Genomic DNA, 19,555 nt, shown 5'->3' on the forward strand with positions numbered 1-19,555 from the left:
GCCAGGCCCTCCTGTTATGGCCTGCCATGACTTTGCTATCTCCATGTGATACATACCTGTGCCATCTTCTGTGATCTTCCCTTGTACCTCAATGCTCATCTCATATCCCCTGCGCTGGAGCTGAAATATCTTGGTCCTTACTACACCAGAAACACAGCCACGAGCATCTGCCTAAGCAGGGAATTGGAGAGAAAATTGGAATTCTGTGAACAAATTTGGTGCCTTGTGGGACAGGAATAGATACCCCAAACCCAACACGCTTAACTTCTGTCATGAAATCCCAGCCTTACGTTCTAGGGTTGTCTCCAAGACCAGAACTTGTTTACAGCCTGTTTCCTAGTGTTTCATCCACACATTTTCTGTGTTCTGTGAGGTACTCAGTTCTCCAAGGCATGCACTGGTCTCCTTGTTAACTCCCTCTTACCTTAGTTCTGTTTTTCTTCCTTTCTTCTGTTGTTGTCACTCTTCTCCCTGTTGCCCTTTCTCCTTTTTCTTGTGTTTGACCCATATACAATACTGCCTTCTTGTTTTCTCCTCATCTTCTTTGCTCTTTGCTCCCTGACAGCCCCTCCCACAGTTAGAAAATTCTTTCACAGATTCTTTTCTTAGTTTGGGGGTCAATAGCAAGGACCTCACAGCTGCTAACTGGAGATACGTCACTAGTTTCAACAGGGTCAGGATTTCAGCTGTGGGGTTTTCTTCATCAGTTCTGTTTCCAGTTTAATGACCCACCTCTTAAGAATGCCTTCCTCTGAGAACATCCGCTCTTCCCTGGACAGAGTACTATCTCTGATGTCCTACTGTCTCCCAACAGTCACAGATTTGGCCTCCTTTAGACAACGTTGCCCCTTACTCATATGATTTTAATCTTGGGACTCACCTGCCTAGTGAATTCTTCACACACAGCTTCTGCTTCTTTTCCGTAACAGTTTGAAGGAGAATTGGAAAATTTCCGGCACACTTGGACATTCACCAAACCAGGAACTGGTTTCCCATAGGTGTACCTGTAATCACAAAGTGTTAAACAATATATTAGATGATGAGACAATCAATCAGAGAGTCACACTTGGACACATCTTCTTAAAGACCTCTGTGGATGGCTTCCTAATATTTCTTCTTAAAGGCTGACTAATCTGATATTTTGATAACTCTAGTGATTACGTTTTCATCATTCCCATGGTGAGATTCTTCCATCATCCATTAGAATCTGTTCTAGGTGGGAGGTCTCTGCAGGGCATATCCTTGTATCACAAACTCCTAAGGTTTCAATGAAGAAGTAGAAAGGCAACCAGGGACTCAGGAGGAGCAATTTATGAGTTAAAAATTAGAACACTGGGTTTGCACTACCTGTTCAAATGATGTCTGATCTGACATCTCTGAGTATTTGAGGGTTCAGGATTGTCAGAGAAGCTCTAACTGAAGAAATGTAAAGACAGAAAGAGAAAATGTACAGTAAATTGGGAGGAGAGAGCTGCAGATTGGTTTGGCATAATGTTTTAGGAACACAGAGAAGACCCTTTCCTTTGACTGTTCAGGCCAAGTAGTAGGCTCAGGTTTGATAGGGTGGAACAAGCCTGCACTAGATGTCTGGGAAAAGTATAAAAAGCTTTCCTCAGCTCTTCTTTTGATCCTCAGCAGAAAGGAGGAGTGAAGGATGAGCAAGAGAGATTTGCTCCAGCTCTGTGACTCACAGTCCACAGACGGACACTGGAAGTTCCATGTCCTTAATAGTGATCATCTTGGGTAGCTTCACCAGGACCTCATACTTGGGCAGCACTAGATGGGAGAGAAAAAGTCTGATATGAGGAGAGTGAAGAAGAGCTGTGTACTGCACAACACAACACAGCAACACAAACACAGAGCCAGGATAATCTTAATATGAACCATCACCTGTCTGTGGTCTGCAGTACAGCTCTGCTACCTCTTTCCTAGGTTTTCTTAGCCTTCACCACCATTTTGGGTTTAAAGGCAATTTAAGGAGGGTTGTAGCCTTTACATTCCCTCATTTGCAGCGCATGCTCATGTGATCCCATTGGCACCAGACAGCTGTGCAGATCCCTTACATATGCTCATTCAGAAGGACACACTGGCCCTGCCTGTTGTGTTCCATGTTTCACAATACATGATTTGCAACTAAGACTAGCAGTAACACGTTCACCACCTGTGTCATTTACCACATTGAAATGGCTCGAATCATTGATTCTCTCTGTTTCTTACTGTCCTGGAGATCCTAAGCTGCTGCTAGGCTCACTAATATGTAGCATGTGAAACTGTCCTGCATGTCCAGACAGTTCTAGGGAATCTAGCTGCAGACTCTCAGGTCTTTATTTTCAAGTGGACAAGGAAGCAACAAGACTTGATATAGAAAGTGGCAAGTAAAAGGCATATTTTGCTCCTGAGTATTAAGTTACATCCCTCTTCCCATATTGCATCCTGCTACCTTAAGCCCCCAACTACTCAAGCCCAGGACTGGACTGAAGCTTGTAATGGCCTGCTTCCAGTTGGTGCCCTGAGGTTTTTTTCACAGTGCAAGCAAATAAGACCAGAAAGGGTGCACACCCAAACCCACGAACTGGAAGCAACCCTGGGTTATACAGCTTAGACATAAATTTGCCTCTAGAATGGCAGGCAAATCTCAATGTTTCAACTCCAGGGCACTTTTCCTCAAAAGGCTGCAAGAGAATTTGCAACAGGGAAGATAATGGGAATTAGACTAAAGAACAAATAAAAGAAAACCATGCAGGTTGCAGAGATGTCATAAAGTGAGCAACCACCTCTGGTACTCAGCACCTTCTGGGTCAGCCCCTCTGAACCCCATCGCCTATGTATTCAGTCCTTCCCTTCTCCATGCCAAACCCAGGAAATCTCAAATCGAGAGGTCCCAGTAAAAGGCATTGCTCTCATCCCCACTTGCAGCCCATACGTCCTCTCCTTACCGTATTCCTCCACGCTGAAGGAGTGTTCCACATGGGACGAGAAGCTCTTCTGCACAACTATTTTGTAGGACCCTTGGATGGGGTCCGAGGTGAGGGGGAAGGAGAGCTGAGTAAGGCCGGTCTCTAGTTCCACCCCTTGCCATTGGTACACGCGGTTCCTCTGGGGATCCTGCAGGTGAGGATAACTCATGGTCACAAGACAGTAGAGGAGGCTCCCAGGGACAGAGCAGTGGAGTGTCCCAGCTGGGAAATGCGTAGCTTTAATTATTCAATAATCTGTGAGGATCTGTGAGCACTTACCTATCAATTCTGTATAACTAGCATGCAAGAAAGCCTTTTAACCCTGGAGATCCTGTGTTGTCTCCCCCTCAGCTCTACCTGCATGCTTATGAAGGGTGGGGCCAGGAAGCTGGGAAAGACAGACTGGCAAGGTAACAAGACAGAGATGGAAAGCAGGAGTAAGTGGAGCACAGGGAGAAAGAAGGGAAGTTTCAGTTTCCTTCACTTGCTATACAGTCTACTAAAAGATTTTTTCCCATGCCTGGAATAGAGACTGTCTGCGTACGAGTGCATAATCTGCTGAGGAATGTGACAGCTGATCTATCTATGGGACTGACAAATGTACATATGTAAGAGTCCAAAGCTTGTGGTGGGATAGGGGAGTGGGACAGGAACAAAGGAAAGTATATCCCACATATGTGCATCCAGCTGAGAGCACTCCCTTCTTGTCTCTCCCCACTCCTAATGCTGGAGCTGAAATCTCATCACTACTACAGATGAGTATTGCACATCATGAACTGACTATCAATAGCCTGTGCTCCAAATTCATCAGCCCAGCCCCAAATTTCTCGTAGAAGTCACTGAACCATCGCAGTGGTGCTGCGTAGTTTGATGCACCCTTTCCAGGCTCCTCAGCAGGATGGTTAATGTTTACGGTCTTTCATTTTCTGCCTGCTCTTTGCATTGTACCTTGGCTGTCACCAAAAGTCTATATACTCTAGATAGGTATGTGACTCAAGGTATGTGACTGTGTGCATTTACTTCACTGAGATTTTATCTCAGGGCTTAGGGAAAAGGGGAGGTGAATGACATGACATCCCACAGTTGGAGGTCACTGGTCAGGGAGCAGAAGAGGAGGCCTTCTTCCCAAGAAGCACCTCAGGAGGAAGGCACAGTCAGTAAACTGCATCCCACGATTCTGAGCAAATCCTCTTCATCCTCATGTTTCAATCCTATTGAAAAGCTCACCAGTTATTGTGATGGACACCACCTGGCTTCCTTGGAAGAGGAATTCAAGAAAATGTTTACAGCTGGGCTCGTGAACTTGTTGCTATTTCTGTGATTTATAGGGAAGACCTGAAAGTCAGTTTGTTTGGTTTTCCTCAGAAAGGGTTTTTCTTAAAATGACAGAAGCAATAGGTCAGGATAATAATTCAGAAATAATAGGCTCATACTCACTTCTGCCTTTCTGGCTGACTACAATCAATTAGTGATATTAAGGGCGTGGACTGATGAACATTGATTTCATTAGCACTTGACTTTAGGCTGTCACCTTTCTTCACTCCTGCCGCCCTTTCCTTTGGGCCGGTCCAAATTTCATGCAAGCATGAGGTAAACTGCACTGGCAGATCCGATCTGGCTGAAAAAATTACCCTAGAGAAAAATGGTGAATTTGCTGCCAGATGAGTTTCCCACTCTACAAGACTGTCTCGTAGACATCTGTGAAAGCCAAAAGAAGGGCACTGCTGGACTGAGGAGGATGGTGGGGATGGAGGACAAGGCCTACATAAGCTGGCTTAAACAGCACGAACACACACCATGCCTCACAGTTTGGAACTGAAAACACAGGATGGCCTCCCTATTAATTTAAAATTGAAACTTTTCACGGTACTGACACAAAAAAAAAAGTTATGAAATTATTCAGCTTGTTAGGCAAAGGCATACGGGGCTTCTGGGGGTGGTGGATAGGATGTATTTCTTCTTGCTCCTTTAATGAAATTCCTGTACTCCGTCAAGTCTGACTACATAGGACCCATAATCACGCAAACCAATTTAAGATTTGTGCATACTAATTTCAGCAGTGTTTGTGCTGCTATCATGGCTTCAGGGTCCATCACTGGGTCCTTCCCATCAGTTTTCCACTAGAAGATGTCCCAGATAATAATTGTAAATGATGGTTTCTCAGCTGAAAAATTGAATACTTGAATTGTTGACAGAAACATCCTTCCTATTAACTTTTGTCTGTCACTGAAGTTCAACTGTTTAAAAAGCAGACAAAAAAGGGCATGCTTGGGAAGATAGGGGATGTCTGCTTACAAAATTTTGTTTCTTTAGTTTTGCTATTTTGTTTAATGCAGTTCTGTGGTTTCAACCACACTAGGCAGACAGAAAATCTTAGTTCTGCTTGGGAAGAGGAATAAGCCATTCTGATACGACCTCTAGGCAAGTCTAATTCTGTTCACAGCATGTCTTGGACTGATTAACTATTTTGTTTCTACAGCACATTCCCCAGCCAAAGAACCATTGTTGGAACTTATTTTGATGCCCGACTACTCAGCCTTCCTTTATACAAAGGAAAAAGGTCATGTGCCCATGTTTTTTCCTTTGCACCTCAGCTTGAAAACACCACTGCTGAAGACTGCTACCTCTGTGCCTGCACATTCTGCTGAAATAATAGACATGCAGTTATCCACTCACCTGAATATAGACAAATGGAAACTGTGGGGAAAGAACAAAGGAAAACCAGCGTTAGAAATATTAGTCACATATGGATGGAAGTAATTTCCAGATTTGGACTGACAGGCAGAAGAACAGCCTTCTAATTCATCCTTTGGGTTCTTCCTTTTCTGTACTTTCTCTATTTCCTTAGTTCTTAATGGTTAGGGGAATTTCTTCTATAATATTTTAGAGCCCCAACTTTTTGTCTTTTTGTCACAGTATGAAAATGTGATGAAGTAAGTTTTCAGAGAACTTGTCTGCATAAGGAACTGATAGCCAAATAAGCTAAAAGGTAGACTTACACCCTGACCAGTTCCTTAAAACCAAGTCCTTGTCAGGCTGCTCTCTCTGCCTCTAAGCACATTGTTGCACCCACTGACAGAAACATCTGCACATATGTCACTTTCAATGGAAACTTGTCCCACCCATTTTTTCAGTAATGAGATCCCTGTCTACATGCTTAGCCACATACATTCCTTTGCAAATCTGGTTTTAAACACCTATATCCCTTTGGAAAAGGGAAAAGGGGATAGGTTTCTCAGTCAATAGAGACAGGTGCAGTGTGTCCCAGGACAGGATATGGAATGGGTCAAGGATGGTGTGAATAAGTAAGGACAGCTTTAAAGGCTGTCTTCAGTGATTCTGGATGATGACAGTGATGGTGTTAATTGAGAATTAAGCATCCTGGTTAACAACAAAGAATTACAGCTCTACCTTCTCATTCAGCGGGTAGAAGTCTTTGTCCAGAGAGACGATCCGAAACAGAACTGAAGGGTGTAATGGAAAAGAAGGAAATCCCACTGTTAAATTTGTAGCCATTATCAGGAAATGTCAGTGTTTCAATAATTTATAACTCAGATTCATTCCATGGATCAACAGGCTCTGAATTGAGATCTCTAAGTTATGAAAGCAATTACTACAGGCTCTTTCTCTTGCAGATGGTGAGAGGCAGATAAATTTAGAAGGATAATCAGGCCTTGGCTGAACTGAATTGTTCCCTGGGAGTGCCTGTCCTGCTTTGTTGATTCAGGTGCAGCCAAGGGAGACTGCTTTGAAGTCATCCCGGATTCAAGCGTCTAGTTGAGTAGAATGAATCTAAGCCTGTGCCCACATCTGACTGAGATGCTGTGCCTGGAGGATGGGGAATAGGAATGGTGAAGGTACCACATGTCCTAGATCTCAGCTGACAGAAATAAGATTTACTGAGTGCTTTAACTGCCCCCATGAAGAAGTCTGAAAACTTTAATAAAAGTATGTGGCCTCTGGGGAATGAAGCCCATGAGATTTTCTGCTGTCAGAGTCAACATCAACCCAATTCCCCATACCTGTTTGTCCGGGCTTGTATATGGGTTTGTCTGTCTGGATGAAAACCAAGCTCTCAGAATTCTGGACCAACACTGACTTGCGGCTCCTGAACTTCAGTGTCGCCCCCTTCAACATCACAGTGAGAAATGCCACAGATGTGCTATTGGATCTTGGAAGCTAAGGAAAATGAAGAGGATAACTGCTTTATAACTGCTTTACTGATTCACCCTATTGCTCTAAGCCTTTGAAAGACAAAGTATTAGCTAGGTCCGAAAGTTCCCTAAAGGGACACCAAAGACTCGGTGCTGGAAGCAGAGAAAAACACAATTTTCTGATATGAACTTGGAGGGCTTGTCTCCTCTGTCTCAAGAAAATATTCTTTTCCCTTCAGGAATTGTTGCAATAATAGATCTTCTCCATTTCCTTGAGTTTTCTCCATGCTGCTTCTTCCTCTCCTTCCAATACTGGAAGCTGTTTCCCTTCCTTCATTTATATGCTTTCCTTAGAGAAATATTGAATCCGATCTTGTTCCATCCTATGATTTATCAAAACAGAAATCAACCCAGATTCATTATCTAGGGCATAGGACCAGTTGCTTACATTACTCATCAACCAGCCTTCTGCAGGAAAGAGTCATGAATAAGCTCCAGAAGGAGACAAATGACCTCACGGACCTCACTGTCTTAACCATTCCCCAGCTTCTAGAGTTCTCATTCCACTTCACTATTTTTGCTCTGAGGCTTACACAGATCAAACAAACATGGGGTATGTTCTGTCAGTCAAAGTTCTAGGATGAAGAATGTCCAAAGAATACTATAAGCCCCACAGGCACAGAAATATCATATGGGCACTGAATTTGATAATGGTGGGAAATAATTCCTCATAAGTCTACCACAGTCAATTTTCTACATCAAACTAATTTTTTCTTTGGCTTAGCTCAGAAGTCTCTGATTACAACATGTCTTATTTCTCATTTCTGGACTGTTTAGATCTACTACGCCACATCAATAAACTCAAGGGATCAGCCCACAAGGATGAGATACTCACAGAGAAAGGGATGCAGGTGAACATGTCCTTCTCCGACACCACGTCATCAATCAAGCTCCTGTTTTCCCCTTGATACTCGAGTGTGGCGCTCAGTGTCACAGACTCATTCAGGTGGGTCAGCTGAACACAGACTTTCTCAGGAGAATCAGTGTGTATCAGAAAGGGCAGTAGCACCATATACTGCCTAGGAAGAGAGGGAAGCAAGAATCAGAAGGATCAGAAATATGAAATAGTTTTAAGGAAACCACATTAAGTGAAAGAAAATTAACAAATCAGCATGCCGAATCCATTACTACCCCTGTGAAATGCAGTGCATATAAACATGAGCATTCATTTTATTTTGGGTTTATACATATTAAACTGCCTAACTAATTAGCCTAAAAGCAGGAAAATGCTTGCAGTGGAAGGAAGAATTTCTATGCTAATAGAGAGTCCTTTAAAAAGGATCTTTTGTTCAGCTTCACAGCAGGGAGTAAGGATGGTGTGAAAGGTTCCAGGCTGTTAATTGATTTTTTGATTATCCCACAATCTCCTATTGAGAGTTAAAGGCATTAGCTAAAAAAGGATGAAAATTCAGCAGTTTTAGGGTTGAAAAAAACCACCCACTTGTCTGGCTGCTCCTGTCTTTGCCTATCCAGGTTTCCAAATCCTTCTCATGCTGAGCAAAAATGTGAGTGCTTGCAGTTAGGAACCTTATTAAGATGAGCACATAAACGATTTCAGAGAATAGTGGTTTATTGCAACACAAGTGTACTTGTATCTTCAAAGAGCTTTTGACAACGGTCCCTCACAAAAGACTCTTAAACTAAGCTGCCATCCAACAAAAGGGATCATTTTACTAATTTTTTACTAATAAATAAAATTATTAATTCTGACCTGGATTAATTGGTTAAAAGATAGGACACAAAGGGTAGGAACCAGTGAAAATCTCCAGAATCTGTTTTGGGACCCCTGTTGTTCAGTACACTTCTAAATGATCTGGGAAATACAATTTTCTGATAATTGTTTAGGGTAAGAAAATACCTAAAACTAACTTACATATTTGTGGAAAGCTTTTGTCATATGGTGGGACTGTGTAGCAAAAATGGCAAATGAACTGTTCATAAAAAGAAAATAATCAATAGAGGAAGAAAAAATTTCCCTAACAGTATATATGCTATTGTGTATATGCTGTATCACTAAGTGGGCTATTACCACTCAGACATGAGCGCTGGTGATCACTCTTGGAAAATTCTCATTCAGTGATAAGTAACAAATGGACTGTAGGGAAGTGTTCAGAATGGAATTGAGGACAAATCAGAATGCATCGTTTTGCCATTGTATAATTGCAAGGTACTTCCGCATCTCACATATGGCATGCTGGTTTGCTCCCATTTAACAAATGGATTTAGCAGAAAAGATTCAGTGAAAGATGGCAGAGATGATCTGAAATCTGGAATGATCTCCATAGGAGGAGACACTACACAGATTAGGACTCTTCAGGCTGGAAAAAGTCATGACAGAAAGTTATGAAGTAATGATGTGCACAAAAGAAAGTATGGTTTGTTCATCATCTGTGACTACGTGTGTATTAAACAACAGCAGGAGAAAATATGAGGCAGCTGGCTTAGAAAAAATAGAAGGAAGCAGAAACTTTGTCCTAATGTACAAAATTAAACTGAGGAATGTAATGCTACCAGATGCTGTAAAGTCCAAATGTTCAGTTCTGGTATGGCCAGCTTGTGGCTCTTGAGACTTCTGGTGCTCTCAAGCAGCCCAAGAAGGGCATGTACACCCAGGCTGCATCAGGTGATAGACAGCAGCCAACTGTCCTTTCCTGGGTGAGGAACAAAAGGAGCCAGCAGCTGCCACTGAGCTGGATAATTAGGGCCTTACCTGCGTGTCCAGTCAAGTGCAGGCCCTTAAAAGAAGCTGTCACTCCCCACCTGCCGGTAACTCTCCAAGGCATACAGTATCTGCCCTATGGCACCAGCTACATAAAATTTGGTATGAGGCTCATAAGGGCAAGAAGATCAGCTACTCCTGATGTGAAGGTTATAAAAAATGTCCTGGGTAAATTCATTGCCCAGAAATGGCCAGAAAACATAGGGGCACAGGTGTAATCCCTGCCACAATAAGACCTTGAACCTCTGATAGGAGCTCCATAAGGCTATAGCAGATGTGAATCTCATTTCCACAGTACTTGCCTTGCTCCTCTACTCTGTCCCTCAGCACCTACGACTGACCACCAACACAGACAGAATACAGAGCTAATGTAGTCCCCTGGTCTGATGCTGGACCATTTTTATGGACTTGGTATTCCTTTTTCCCTGTGCACATTCAAGCTATCCAAATAGCTGGTTGTCGTGGGGGATTTCAACTACACTGATATTTGCTGGGAGGCCTACTCAGCCAGCCATCCTCAGTCCAGGAGGTTCCTCCAGTGCATTGATGATAACTTTCTGATGCAAATGGTGGATGAGCCAACTAGGAGAGGAGCGCTGCTGGATCTTATCCTCACTAACAAGGAGGGTCTGGTTGAAGAGGTGAAGGTTGAGGGCAGCCTTGGTTGTAGTGACCATGAGATGGTAGAGTTCAGGATCTCATGTGGCGGGAACAGAACAGCTAGCAGAATCACAACCCTGGACTTCAGGAGGGCCAACTTTGGCCTTTTCAAGCAATTGCTAGGGGAAATCCCATGGGACAGGGTACTAGAAGGTAAGGGGGCCCAAGATAGTTGGTTAGCATTCAAGGACTGCTTCTTCCGAGCTCAAGATCAGAGCATCCCAACAAGTAGGAAGTCAAGGAAGGGTACCAGGAGACTTGCATGGTTAAACAGGGAACTGCTGGGCAAACTCAAGTGGAAGAAGAGGGTGTACGGATCATGGAAGGAGGGGCTGGCCACTTGGGAGGAATATAAGTCTGTTGTCAGAGGATGTAGGGAGGCAACTAGGAAAGCTAAGGCCTCCTTGGAAATAAACCTTGCAAGAGAGGTCAAGGACAACAGAAAGGGCTTCTTCAAATACATTGCAGGTAAAGCCAACACTAGAGGCAATGTAGGCCCACTGATGAATGAGGCGGGGGCCCTGGAGACAGAGGATAAAAAGAAGGCGGAGTTACTGAATGCCTTCTTTGCCTCTGTCTATATTGCTGGAGGCTGTCCTGAGGAGCCCCGGACACCTGAGGCCCCAGAAGAAGTCAAGATAGAGGAGGAATCTGTCTTGGTAGATGAGGGCTGGGTCAGGGACCAATTAAACAATCTGGACGTCCATAAATCCATGGGCCCTGATGGGATGCACCCGCGGGTGCTGAGGGAGCTGGCGGAAGTCATTGCTAGCCCACTCTCCATCATCTCTGCTAAGTCATGGGCAACGGGAGAGGTGCCTGAGGACTGGAGGAAAGCAAATGTCACACCAGTCTTCAAAAAGGGCAAGAAGGAGGACCCGGGTAACTATAGACCGGTCAGCCTCACCTCCATCCCTGGAAAGGTGATGGAACAACTTGTCCTTGGTGCTGTCTCTAGGCACATCAAGGATAGGGGGATCATTAGGGGCACTCAGTATGGCTTCACCAAGGGGAAGTCATGCTTAACCAACTTGATAGCCTTTTATGAGGACGTAACCCAGTGGATAGATGATGGTAAGGCTGTGGATGTGGTCTATCTCGATTTCAGTAAAGCGTTTGACACGGTCTCCCACAGCATCCTCGCAGCTAAACTGAGGAAGTGTGGTCTGGATGATCGGGTAGTGAGGTGGATTGTGAACTGGCTGAAGGAAAGAAGCCAGAGAGTGGTGGTCAATGGGACAGAGTCCAGTTGGAGGCCTGTGTCTAGCGGAGTCCCTCAAGGGTCGGTTCTGGGACCAGTACTATTCAATATATTCATTAATGACTTGGATGAGGGAATAGGGTGCACTGTCAGCAAGTTCGCTGATGACACAAAACTGGGAGGAGTGGCTGACGCACCGGAAGGCTGCGCAGCCATTCAGAGGGACCTAGACAGGCTGGAGAGTTGGGCGGGGAGAAATTTAATGAAACATAACAAGGGCAAGTGTAGAGTCCTGCATCTGGGCAAGAACAACCCCATGTACCAGTACAAGTTGGGGACAGACCTGTTGGAGAGCAGCGTAGGGGAAAGGGACCTGGGGGTCCTAGTGGACAACAGGATGACCATGAGCCAGCAGTGTGCCCTTGTGGCCAAGAAGGCCAATGGCATCCTGGGGTGTATTAGAAGGGGTGTGGTTAGCAGGTCAATAGAGGTTCTCCTCCCCCTCTACTCTGCCCTGGTGAGGCCGCATCTACAATATTGTGTCCAGTTCTGGGCCCCTCAGTTCAAGAAGGACAGGGAACTGCTAGAGAAAGTCCAGCGCAGGGCCACAAAGATGATTAAGGGAGTGGAACATCTCCCTTATGAGGAGAGGCTGAGGGAGCTGGGTCTCTTTAGCTTGGAGAAGAGGAGACTGAGGGGTGACCTCATTAATGTTTATAAATATGTAAAGGGCAAGTGTCATGAGGATGGAGCCAGGCTCTTCTCAGTGACATCCCTTGACAGGACAAGGGGCAATGGGTGCAAGCTGGAACACAGGAGGTTCCACATAAATATGAGGAAAAACTTCTTTACAGTGAGGGTGACCGAACACTGGAACAGGCTGCCCAGAGAGGTTGTGGAGTCTCCTTCTCTGGAGACATTCAAAACCCGCCTGGATGCGTTCCTGTGTGATATGGTCTAGGCAATCCTGCTCCGGCAGGGGGATTGGACTAGATGATCTTTCGAGGTCCCTTCCAATCCCTAACATTTTGTGATTCTGTGATTCTGTGAAATAGAGCAGCAGGAGGTTCTGGTAGCAATTCAGCCTGCAGGGTATATTAACCACTGTACGCTTAGGGGGAAACCTGTGGTCAGGACTGCTCATACCAGTTTTCCCTGGGCCCTCCACTGGGGAAGGCTAATGTGCACCTTGCCAGATGGTGACAGCCTGGGGAGAGCGATAGCTGGGCCTGTCCAGAGCTATGTTATTGCCTGGGCTCTGAGCTTTTGGGAAGTCCTAAAGCTACTGTGGAGGCAGTGGGACTCAGGCAGTACCTCCGTTTCCCTCACCACCAGGCAACGGGATAAAGTGTGGCGAGGACCCAGCCAGCAGTTCTGGTCAGTGCATGCTGCTGCAGAAGCAGCAAAAGGAGGGAGCTCCAGCCACCCAGGGAGTGACTTACAGCTTGTGATTCTCTGCTTGCTCCAGCGCTCTCCTTCCTCCACAGACTTCTCACCACAGATTCATCCCGTGCCTGCTTTTCCTAATCTCATTTCCCCTGCCCCCTGTCAGTGGCACTGGCAATCTGACTGTAATGTCCAGTCTACCAAAGGGACAGTGTGACCTAGTTCATAGGGAATTTGGCCTCATTCCTCTTCCTGTTCACTGTTCTGATGAAATTTTGGCCAACGCACAGAACTTTCCCCTATACCAGCTTCCCTGCCTTTGAAACAAGGATATGAAATATGCTGTTTATAGACTGCCCTTTAGCTGTTTTGGGATGTGTTGGTGAAAAGGTCTAGATGAATTAAAGTACTATGAGGGCTTTAAATAACTTGGGTCATAAAGTCCATGTATAGACATTCCAGCACAAAAAGCCTCTGGGCTGCCAAAAGAGACCTCAGCAGCCTCCCTGCGTGCAACTAACCATTCTGAAGAGGCAGTGAGTCTAGCAGAAGCAGGCAACAAGGAGGGATAGGAGACCCTAGAGAAAGAGGCTGAAGTAAAAACAATGAATTTGTCTATATACAGAAGGTAATACTCTAGCTTAAGGTGGACTAACGTCTGTGTATTGACTCTCAGCTACTGCCTGGAACAAACACCCCACCAACGCAGCCAGTGAATTTCATCAGCTCCATCAGTCCAAATCCACACCTGCCAGTTCATGTGCCATCATGACTTTGCATTTCTGACTATATGCAGTATATTCCCAGCCATGTACACTGCATTGTAAAGTAGCTGGCATGCACAACCACAGATCAGAATAGGAGAATGATAACTCCTATAGAAATCTTCCAGAAGAGATCCAGAGCAAGAAAAAAAAATCTTGCTGTCAGTATCTTACAAAATCATAAAATTTTTGGTCGCAAGGGATCTCTGGATGTCTCAAGCCCAGCTTCTCTCCTGGAACAGGACTGTTGCAAAGGACTCCATAGATGGAGTTTCCACCATCTCTCTGGGTCACCTGTACCGGTGTTGCACTAACTTGGTGAATAATTTTTTTCTAATATATAGTCTGAACCTTAATTGTGTCTCCTGTGCAGCCAGCCATGTCTGAAACAGAAATAGCAGCAACCACTGGTGCTCAAAGAAGCTATCATCTCCCTACTTGTGCCAGGCACAGGAAGCAAGCCTTGGTTGGAAGCTTCATTTTGTCTCCAGTACGAGGGCAGCTTCCCTTCTGTGTTATACACAGCATCTGATCTACCCTGCAGCACTTAGAACACTACCCTCACACTTACCTAGCAATTCACTGCTCAAACTCCACTTGCCTCCGTGCTCCCCAGCTGTTTACTGGGTTCCTATCTTTATTCTGTGGATCCCAACTACACTCCTCTTTCCCCCACCTCTCTCAGCCCTTTTCCTTCTCCCCTCCCAAAATGGTGCTCAGGTCAGGGATAAGAGCAGCATGGTGCTCACAGGAGGAGAGGATTGAGAAGTACAGATTCATTCCCTTTCCCCCAGATCTTGGGCAAGGTGAATTAAGATTATTTAATCTTAATTACTTAATTACATCAGACTACTGTAGGGAGACCAGAGAGCTCAGCCTGAGCCCCAAAGCAGACTTGGCTGGCTGCTCTGCCCCAGAAGCACCCAAACAGGGCAGATGAATGGGAGGTTGATGGTACAGTGTGAGTCAAAGGTCTTTCCTTCTGAGCCAGTCACCAGCTCACCTCTGACCACACTGTAAGCGGCAGCAGCAGCACTGCACCTTCTGCTACAGCTGCTAGCACTACTGCAGTGCTTGCGGGCATGAAATCTCTGTAGGAAGCATTAGGAGACACATGGTGGTGAGAACTGTGCTTCTGCTGGCACAGTAAGAGGCACAGTGTGTGACAGCAGCCAGGGTCTGAAGAGGGAGGCTGCTCCCGTCCAGACTAGAGGCCCCAAAGTGGTCCTCTCTGGTAGGCGAGGCTGGAGTGGGGATGCCAGCCTCCAGCCTGCCCGTGCCATTCTGGGCTGCCCCTCTCCTTGGGGCCCTCAGCCATGCTGCCGGACTGCAGAGCCCTGGGGTGGATGCCCCAGGGGAGGGTGCCAGCGCCAGGCTCCATGCCAGAGGAAGAGAATCTAGGTCAGAGATCCTCTTTGGGAACAAGTACATCTGATGTTGCCAAGGGAAACAAACTGGCTTGAAAGAAACAGGAGAAAGGGGAGCAAACTAGCTTGAAAGCAACAGGAGAACTGGGAGAAATAACTCAGTGATTGAAACAAGGATACTACAGGAGAGGTAAGTACACGGATTCTGGCATCATGCCCACAAAACCCCAGACACCTGAAGCTTTCTAAACAGGAATATACTTAGGCAAAGAAGTTCTGAGGATCCAGGGCTGGACTAGCAGGCAGCAGCAGGGCAGAAGTGTGAGCACTGGCAGAGCTGTGGCAGGGTCCCAGGGCTGGACAACCAGGGGGCTGCAGGGTGGGAGTGGGGAGCACTGGCAGACCTCTGCAGGAAGCTCAGGGCTTGGCTAGTAGTGGGGTGCAGGGCAGGAGTGGAAGAAACTGGCACAGCTCGATTGACAGAAAGGAAGAAAATAAAAGGAAAAAAAGGAGCACTAAGACCTCCCTCCCGCCTCCACATGGGTAGCTTACGGTTCTGTGGTGGGAGAGGTATTTCCAGGAAGGAAGAAGAGGAGAAGGAGGAAGATGTTTGGTTTGCTGGGCAGCCTGTCCTTCTCCATGGTGCAGAGCAGGTTGTGGTGAGTCAAGCAGACACCCAGCCTGGTTTGGTGCTGCTGTTTTCCTGCACCTTGTAATTCCTCTCCACTCTCTGCTGGGTCAGCCTCTTTATAACTGCTCTCTGTAAACAGCCCAGAGGCTGGAGGAGATAAGGGCTGGGGGCCAGGGCCCATCCGGAAACAGGGAGAGGCGGTGAGGAGGAGCTGAAACAGAGGGACAGTATTTGGCCAGAGACTTTCTAAGTGGGGGAAGGGTATTTATTGGATAGTGCATATATTAGAAATCTTTGAATGATTCATACCCTGCTTTCTTTAACCTATCAGAAATCCACAGTGTTGGGGAAATGATGTATGTTCAACACAGGTTAGTGTTCCCTGTGGGCAGCATCCAGTCACAGCACTCTGATGTGGGGCACTGTGATCTTTTGAAGCCAAAAGCCAGGTTTATAAGTATTTTAAGAACAAAAGGAAACCCACAGACCAGAAACATTGCCTGTATTATGTTAACAGAATACTGCAGTAGTTTGCTGACACAGTTGCTAACAGAGCTACTATGGGTTAGACAATTAATCTGTCAGGAATATAACCCAAAATGAGGTGGGGTACTGGTCTAGATATGGAAGCAAGTTCTGTTTCCACTGTGAATATGCACTAATATTACCCAATGCTGTTGGGAGATATCCTTGCCTCCCCAGCATGGTGATCATCTTCCATCATTCAGTGTCACTTGGAGCGCAGATGTTCCAGGTGTTCCAGATGGCTCCTCCTTCCCTTTGCCAGATTCAGATCTGTGCTGCTGTGAGTCACGTTTGTAACAAAAGTCACTCAGAAATAGTGCTGCTCACTTGACTCTGTCTTCTGCAAATCTCTGGGTGTAGCAGCTTATCCAGAAGTTGAATCTAGTAAGGAAAAAATTTGCTAAATTCCAGCAGGTCATTGAACAGAAATACTCAGTCCAAGCTATGGGCACTCCTTGAGAAGCCTAACTAGGTCGGGTGTTTGCACCAGTCCACGGAAAACTGCAAAATTGCAGTTGTAGGGCTGTCAGCATGCCCTCCAGTGCCAGTGCAGTGAAAGGATTCGGTAGCACTATAGAGATTCATGATCCCTGCGAAGATTTCTGTTGTATACAAATAACCCAGCAGAGAAAATGCTTCCACACAAACCACATTGCATGTGTCTATGTGAAGCCACGTTAATGGCAGAGGTTCTCTGTTATGTGCAAGGGAGCACAGGCAGCCCTATTTGCCCTTTGCCTGAAGATTACACTTTGAAAAAAGAGTGAATGTTAAGACTGAATGTTAGCTATACGGTGTGTCTTGACTCAGATGTAGTAGCCAGGAAACTGCAGGGAAGAGCAGTGCAAAGGATCACTAGAAGTGTTTGGGGATGAAAAGAAGTTTAAGAATGGTCTTCAAAAATCAGGTATGGTCTCTCGTGGAATAAAATTGAACACCTTTTATAAACGACAAAAGTTAGGAAAACAGTTGGGAGGCAGCCAGTGTCTGCTGGGGGGGAAGTGTTATATAAATGTCACATGGAGAAGGAATGAACACATACTCACACAAACCAAAAGATTTAGCAGATTATCAGAGATGGAAATACTGATCAGAAAGTGGTTGTGTAACTGCCAAGTAATAAAAACCATACAGATCTTTCTCCAGAAAAGCCCCCTATCATCTGTCCTCTCACTCCCATCTTCGACTTCTCCAGTAAATAACTCATGCAAAATAGCAGTTTTCAAAGCAATAGTGTCCTGGGCATTTGCTGGAAAAATATGACTCATCCCAAGTTGCCTGTTGTCATTCAGGCTGCTGTGAACTGAAACCAAAAAGAAATCTGAATGGACACAGGCAAAGTACTCTTTAGGGATGAGCATGTAAAACTAATGTTCATAGCTCTACAGGGCCATCAAAACCAGATCCTATTCACTATCATCTTCTTCCTTCTACTAACCAATTTACCATCCACAAGGTATAAAATTCCTACTTCTCAATCCCCTAGGAACCACTTACCAGCTCTCTGACACCTCAATGCTCACTATGCTCCACAAGCACTAACTGCCCTTTAGCTCTCTTACAAAGCTCAGAACAAGTGGTCTGAGCTTGTACTTAGCTTGAAAGCTTTTGGGTGCTTTTTCAGACCTGAAGGAGACGTTGTGTGTCTGAAAGAGTGGCTACTTCTTCCAACAAGACTAGCTGGTCTAATAAAAGCTATTACTGCTGAAAAAGGCATGCAATGTCTTTGCTATACGCAGGGATGGCTTCAGTGAACTGGGAGTCATGATTTTAACCACAGGAAAGATATTTCCTCTAATGTTAATACTTCATACGTGTCTGAGGTCACTGCATACTTCGCAGATCAAGAGACAATCTGTACGTATCTAATATCTTCAGTGACTAGTCCCCATATTAAGCTGGTACAAAACCTAAGTGAATCATTGTACTTAACTGCTGATCACAAAGAATTCAAATTGGGCAATATCACAGTAAATGGTTGATGCAGCCAAAATGCCTAAATCTAATTTCTTGTAATCTTCCAAGCAGAGCTGTTTTCTATACTAAATGATAACAATTAATTTTGGTTCATCCTGCTTGAAAATGAATGATTATATATATTTACTCTCACTTTTAAAGGTAGCACATCTTTTGGCTGTTCTATAGAAGGTTTTTGAAACATTTATTTTCAATGCTAAATTAAAACATTAACATTGTTCTAAAATTTTATTTTGTTCCGAAGAACACCTGGGAAAATTAGCTTAATTCTAGATAATACTCAGAGAGGTTACAGTGATATACCGGCAAGTTACATGTATTGATGTATTGGATTTCCTTTCTAGGTATTAGCATATTGAAATGGAGCAAGACACTAGGTCAGTAAGAAATGGATGCCATGGGAGCACTTCTACTTTACCTGAATGTATCATTATGACTATTTTTTTGTTTTCTGGAGCATTTCATTCTCCACAATATTTCATTCGCAGGTTGCTTTCTACCAGCACTTTAAAATATATTATTTTGAGTTGGACTGACTAACACGAAAGATGCAATTAATAAGTTAATAGAGGCCATCATATATTTTGATAAATTCCAGTCACAGCAAACCTTATTCTGCAAAGTTTCCTATAAGCCATACAGTCTTCACTGCATTGCCTAGCAAAGATGACAGAAAAATGTGAAGAGTCCTACACCTCTGAGTTTATGACCACTATAGAAAACATATTTCCCCATGAAAATAATGTAAGATATCGAACCGTGCAATTTTAATCTCCTTAACCCAATTCTGGTATATTTTCCTCTGACTTCTTTTCAGTTTCTGCTGTTCACCTTTGGTCACTGCAATTGCAGGAAGAAAAAATGTCTGTGGGTGGGCGTAAATGCTCTTAGTACTATCACAACACTGTTTTGTGCAGGAATCCTTGTCTGCCCCAGCAGTCTTAAGGAATTTTTCAACCACTGTCACCAAAGGTAAATAATCCCAAGAAAGACACCTGCTTCTTTACTGTGTTCCTGTTCTTCCTCCTCAAGGACTGTAGCTCAGCCCTCAAAGCCAAACCAAAGCAATAAACTGAACTTCAACTTTTGGCTTTCAAGAAGAGGTATGTGTTAAAAAAAAAAACCTGAAGAAACAGTTCTTGGTAACACTGGTA

The 19,555-nt window shown here is 44.7% G+C and overlaps 1 protein-coding gene across 1 annotated transcript in view; it reads right to left on the bottom strand.

Annotated features, from left to right (window-relative positions):
- Positions 1-15,949, bottom strand: part of LOC137663657 (alpha-2-macroglobulin-like) — a 41,971-nt gene extending 26,022 nt beyond the window's left edge. The window contains exons 1-9 of the mRNA XM_068401105.1: positions 15,821-15,949; positions 8,007-8,190; positions 6,980-7,136; positions 6,369-6,421; positions 5,634-5,654; positions 2,937-3,105; positions 1,692-1,776; positions 881-1,004; positions 57-171 (exon numbers count right to left, since the gene is read on the bottom strand). Coding sequence (XP_068257206.1) covers positions 57-171; positions 881-1,004; positions 1,692-1,776; positions 2,937-3,105; positions 5,634-5,654; positions 6,369-6,421; positions 6,980-7,136; positions 8,007-8,190; positions 15,821-15,909 — 997 coding nt within the window. The 5' untranslated portion in view covers positions 15,910-15,949. The remainder of the gene's footprint in view (positions 1-56; positions 172-880; positions 1,005-1,691; positions 1,777-2,936; positions 3,106-5,633; positions 5,655-6,368; positions 6,422-6,979; positions 7,137-8,006; positions 8,191-15,820) is intronic.
- Positions 15,950-19,555: the final 3,606 nt, after the last annotated feature.

This window comes from Nyctibius grandis, chromosome 5 (genome assembly GCF_013368605.1).
Source record: "Nyctibius grandis isolate bNycGra1 chromosome 5, bNycGra1.pri, whole genome shotgun sequence".
NCBI classification, from domain to species: domain Eukaryota; kingdom Metazoa; phylum Chordata; class Aves; order Nyctibiiformes; family Nyctibiidae; genus Nyctibius; species Nyctibius grandis.